This window comes from Babylonia areolata, chromosome 26 (assembly GCF_041734735.1).
Source record: "Babylonia areolata isolate BAREFJ2019XMU chromosome 26, ASM4173473v1, whole genome shotgun sequence".
Lineage (NCBI taxonomy): Eukaryota > Metazoa > Mollusca > Gastropoda > Neogastropoda > Buccinidae > Babylonia > Babylonia areolata.
Window position 1 is genome coordinate 20,375,934 of NC_134901.1, and position 5,000 is coordinate 20,380,933.

General features: G+C 41.2%; 1 protein-coding gene across 1 annotated transcript in view; it reads right to left on the reverse strand.

The window, feature by feature from the left end:
• The window catches only part of LOC143300625 (anti-sigma-I factor RsgI6-like), a 31,829-nt gene that overhangs the window by 1,785 nt on the left and 25,044 nt on the right, over window positions 1-5,000 (reverse strand). Inside the window, exon 13 of the mRNA XM_076614422.1 lies at window positions 2,574-2,793. Coding sequence (XP_076470537.1) covers window positions 2,581-2,793 — 213 coding nt within the window. The 3' untranslated portion in view covers window positions 2,574-2,580. The remainder of the gene's footprint in view (window positions 1-2,573; window positions 2,794-5,000) is intronic.

Genomic DNA, 5,000 nt, shown 5'->3' on the forward strand with positions numbered 1-5,000 from the left:
AGAGAGAGAGAGAGAGAGAGAGAGAGAGAGAGTGAGTGTGTGTGTGTGTGTGTGTATTTCAGTATGGATCTGTCTTTTTTTGTGCACCACATTTTTCCATAAGAGTTGGTGAGAGGTTTTATGTATGAGTGCACTGTCACGGTGTGAGTAAATAAAAATACTTTTTTTTATTTTTAAGATGCCAGAAATGGGTCATCAACATCCGACGAGCTGACGTCAACATCTCCAACATCAAGAGGAAACAGGTGTGCTCAGTGCACTTTGAGGAGAAGGCTTTCAACTGCCCGACGAACATTCAGGAATCTAGACTCCTTCCAACTGCAGTCCCTACCCTCGTCACCTGCCCAAATCCTCCTCCCTCTCTAGATTGTCGACGACCTCAACCAAAGAAGAGAGACGTCATTGTGGCAATAGATAAACGAAAAAGACAACATTCCGATTCAGATTCTGAAGCCAGCCCTTGTACCAACAGCAGTAATGTCAGTGATGTGGCACCGCTTGATGAACCACCTGCTAAAGAGCCCAGAATTGACAGTGACACTCTAATGAAAGAACTTGAGAAAACCAAGCAGGCTCTTGACGCTTTGAAGAAAGAAAATAAAAGCCTGCAGAGGAAGTTGAAGACATCACAGGAAGGCAAGAAAAAGTTGAAGAAGAAACATAGTGAACATATTCTTCAGTTAGAGAATAACTGGTGACAGTATATGACACTCTAAGGGTTTCCCTATCTCTGCAACGTGTGTGTGACACTGACACTGGTGACAGTATAATGCTATTAGGATTTCCCTATCTGTGCAATGTATGACATTGACTGTGTGATACTCTGAGGATTTATTTATAATCTGAGCAACACTGGCAGTGCACGATACAGTGACCTATTTGTGAAATGTGTCAAATGACAGTAATCTTCATTATCTGTTGTTTGGGTGAAAAATGTTAGATTGACACTGACAGTGATGCCTACTCTACATTCTGTGACATTCACGATTCTGTGGCTGATCGAGGAAGGTGCATTGATGTGAGTACTCTATTTTAATACAATGATTTTTAATACAATAATATACAGTAAATCCTCTCTTGGGCGGCCACCCCTTTAGCCAGGAAGTAGTGGCTGTAAATTAGAGGCGGCCTCTCAAAAAGTTTGAATTCATAAATATAGGAAGCAAAAGTGCTTGGAAACACTGAATTGCCTTCTTCTTTTTCTTCCTCGTTTGAGGTGGAAAACTCCATGTGAGAACCATCCCACTGGTACTGCTCACACAGTGACCGCCTATAAGGGGTTTTGCTGTTATAATGAAAAAAATGTGTCCTTGTATGTTTTTAATGCTGACGAGGAATGTTATCCAAACACGCATACATACACTCACAATCTCACTCGCGTTACAAACATGCACACAGATTCATCTGAAGTGACTGACAATGTAATCACAGGCTAGAGTTTGCCAGTAGGCCTAAAATACTTTGGCCCAGTGATGAATAGACTCAGTCATATTCAGCTTCTTTACGGGTGTGATAGGGTAAATGTAATGAACTGCAGAAACAACGCGGACACCATCCCCACCCCTCCTCTTTCCTTGTAAACTCCGCCTGTTAGTGTTACGCGCAATCAGTCAATCGGCGCAATCTAGCGAACTCTGATTCAGTCAAGTATGTGCACAGCCGAATTTATCTGGTCAGAAGCACATAGAAAGAAACAGATAGTACACTCAAAATCAGTGTGTGGTAAAACGAAACTTGGAAAGCGACTTTCCAATGACTCCGACATAAGGCGTGTGTGTGTGTGTGCGACGCCGCCTCTCACGAGTTACAGGGTAAACAAGATGGCGGACGCCTTGGCCAACCGGAACGCGTTTTCCGATCGCGCGAGGAAGGAATGTCCCTTCTGCCTGTTTAGTATTCTGTGGTGGGGGATTTTTTTTTTTTTTTTTTGCCCATCCCAGAGGTGCAATATTGTTTTAAACAAGATGACTGGAAAGAACTGAATTTTTCCTATTTTTATGCCTAATTTGGTGTCAACTGACAAAGTATGTGCGGAGAAAATGTCAATGTTAAAGTTTACCACGGACACACAGACACACACACACACACACAATCACACACACACAGACAACCGAACACCGGGTTAAAACATAGACTCACTTTGTTTACACAAGTGAGTCAAAAACTGTTCATCTGAGTCCTCATGGTCTGTCAATTTGCGTGGCAAAACCTAGGGTGTGTGGGCTGCAGGAGCGAACTAACCAGCGATAAATTCGCTTACCGTTATTAAGAATGATCCCAACTCCACGGTCAATTTCATAATACTTTGGAACACTCTTAACTCAAAGCAACCCACGCACTTGGATCTATGCGAATGGGTTCTTCTTCTTCTTCTGCTTCTTTTCTTCTTCCTCTTCTTCTTCTTCTTCGTTCGTGGGCTGCAACTCCCACGTTCACTCTCATGTACACGAGTAGGCTTTTACGTGTATGACCGTTTTTTTTTTTTTTTTTTTTTTTAACCCAGCCATGTAGGCAGCCATACTCCGCTTTCGGGGATGGCGAATGGTTTAATTACGGCCGCACAGAGTAATCACCTTGAATCTATCTCCGTAGGCCATGTACTTGTTCTCGTAGCGTTGTCGAATGTTCCAGTAGCCCCACTGAATGACCCCCTTCAGCACCGGGTGGGCGAAGAACGCTCTCATAGGCGTCCTCCAGCCAGTCAGCCCGTATGACGTCATCGTTGTGGCCCAGGTCGAATTCCGTCACCATGACGTCAAGGTCAGAGATGTTCTTGAATTTGTTCAAGCGATGCTGCGGATGGGAGTGGAGAAAAAAACGAATGAAAAAAAAAGAGGTAAAAAACAACAGAAAAAAAGAAAGAGAAAAAAAGGAGAAAAGAGAAGATAAACAACAGGGCCTTCAAGACTCACGTTTGATATCATCCACTCTATCCAACATGAGAATCATGAAACACACACACGCGCACACAAACGCATACACGTGCACACACACACACACACACACACACACACACACACACACACACACACACACACACACACACATGTCACACACACACACATGTCACACACACACACACACACACACACACACACACACACACACACACACACACAAACGCACACAACTCCAACTACAACAACAACAAATAATAATAATATTTAAGTTTACCATTGACACACACAGTAACAAACGTACGTTTTCATAACAGTTCCGCCTGTACCCCTAGAAAAGACACTGAATGTCAGTCTGTTCACAGCGAAAATGTTTCATGGAGAACAGAAACAGGTCGCAAAAAACAACAACAAAAAAACAAATAACAAAAAAGCAAAAAAACAAAAACAACAGTTATTTGTTCAAGATAACTGTTTCATGATACTGTGATGTAAAAAAGACATTTGGATTGCTCGATTAACTGATCAGTTGAACTGTTTGTTTATGTTATCTTCTTTTTGGTGGGGCTGGGAGGGGAGGAGGGGGGTATTTGTTTGTTTATTTTGTGTTGTTTATGCACTGCAAGTTTCTCTTTTATGATATATACTTGTTTTTTTTTTTTTTTCTTGTTTTTTTTTTTTTCAAACGATGTTGTTGAGCAGAGTGATGTTTTTGCCCCCCCCCCCACCACCCCCCCTCCTCTCCCTTTCCTTCCACTCCCACTCATCTTCTGCCAAGCAGAGGTCAGGAGAACACAACCTCACTTTTCCTCCTTTTTCTCTCGATGCGCCTCTAGTCTGTCTGTCTGTCTGTCCGTCTGTCTCTGTCCGCCTGTCTGTCTATCTGTCTGTCTGTCTGTCTGTCTATGTATGTATGTATGAAATGCCTGTCTGTCTGTCTGTCTGTCTATCTCTGTCCGCCTGTCTGTTTGTCTGTCTATGTATGTATGAATGCGTGTCTGTCTGTCTATGTATGTATGTATGTATGTATGTGTGTATGTATGCATGTAGATTGGCAGGCAGGCAAATATGCATACATGTATTCATGTAGGTAGGTAGGTAGGTAGCTATGTATGCATGCATGCATTTTCCAATCAAGAAACACACACACACACACACACACACACACACACACACACACACACACACACACACACACACAAAAACACAACAACAAAAAAACAAACCCACCAAGCATGGAAAGAAAGATAACAAACAGCCACACAACAGGACCCAGACAAAACAACAACAACAACAAAAACCCCCACAAAACAACAACAACAACAACAAGAGAGGCAAGGCCTTCAAGACTCTCTTGTGATACACTTTAAAAAAAAATCTAATCGTTAAAATGTGTTCTGTATTTGTTATTATAAAGCTTCGCGTTTAAAAAAAAAAAAGAAAAGAAAAAAAGTCATAACCAGATTCGAACCCCGCGTGTTCGGGTGAGAAGAAACTGCCTTATCCTTAATTGACGTTCTAAAATTTAACATTTGAACATACTTTTTTTAAAGGGCGATAAATCAATTGCGGTATTCGCAGTGAGAACGCTGTTTAAATCATATTATTCTGGTGTATCTTGGGCATTCAAAAAATCTTTAAGGGCAATAACAAATTCTTTTTAATGGCTATCGCCGCAATCACACTGCAACATTTAGCCGTTTTCACTAGATCTAGATAGATGTACAAGTTTAGTTACACATGCCGGGAATGTAGTACGACACGGTTGATTCAATTTCTCTTTTATGTTCATTCTAGTTTTACAGTTTTAAAGTTGATATGAAAATTGAGTATTTTGTTAAACTAATAACATGTAGAGCCAAGTACAAGTACTTCTAAACGTCGTAAGAAGTGAAAAGGACTTCATTTTGAGGAAAGTCAAGACTGGAAATTTTTTTCGTTTCATCGTGATCAGTTCAAGGGTATTAACTCACATGGTTTACAATTTTTAACTGTGAATTCCGACTGATTCTGTGGATATTTTTATGGCAGTTTGGGGCATAATCCAGTAAGTGATGAGGCGTTCACAGTTCTTTCTCTGAATAAATATTTAACGGTCTCCTT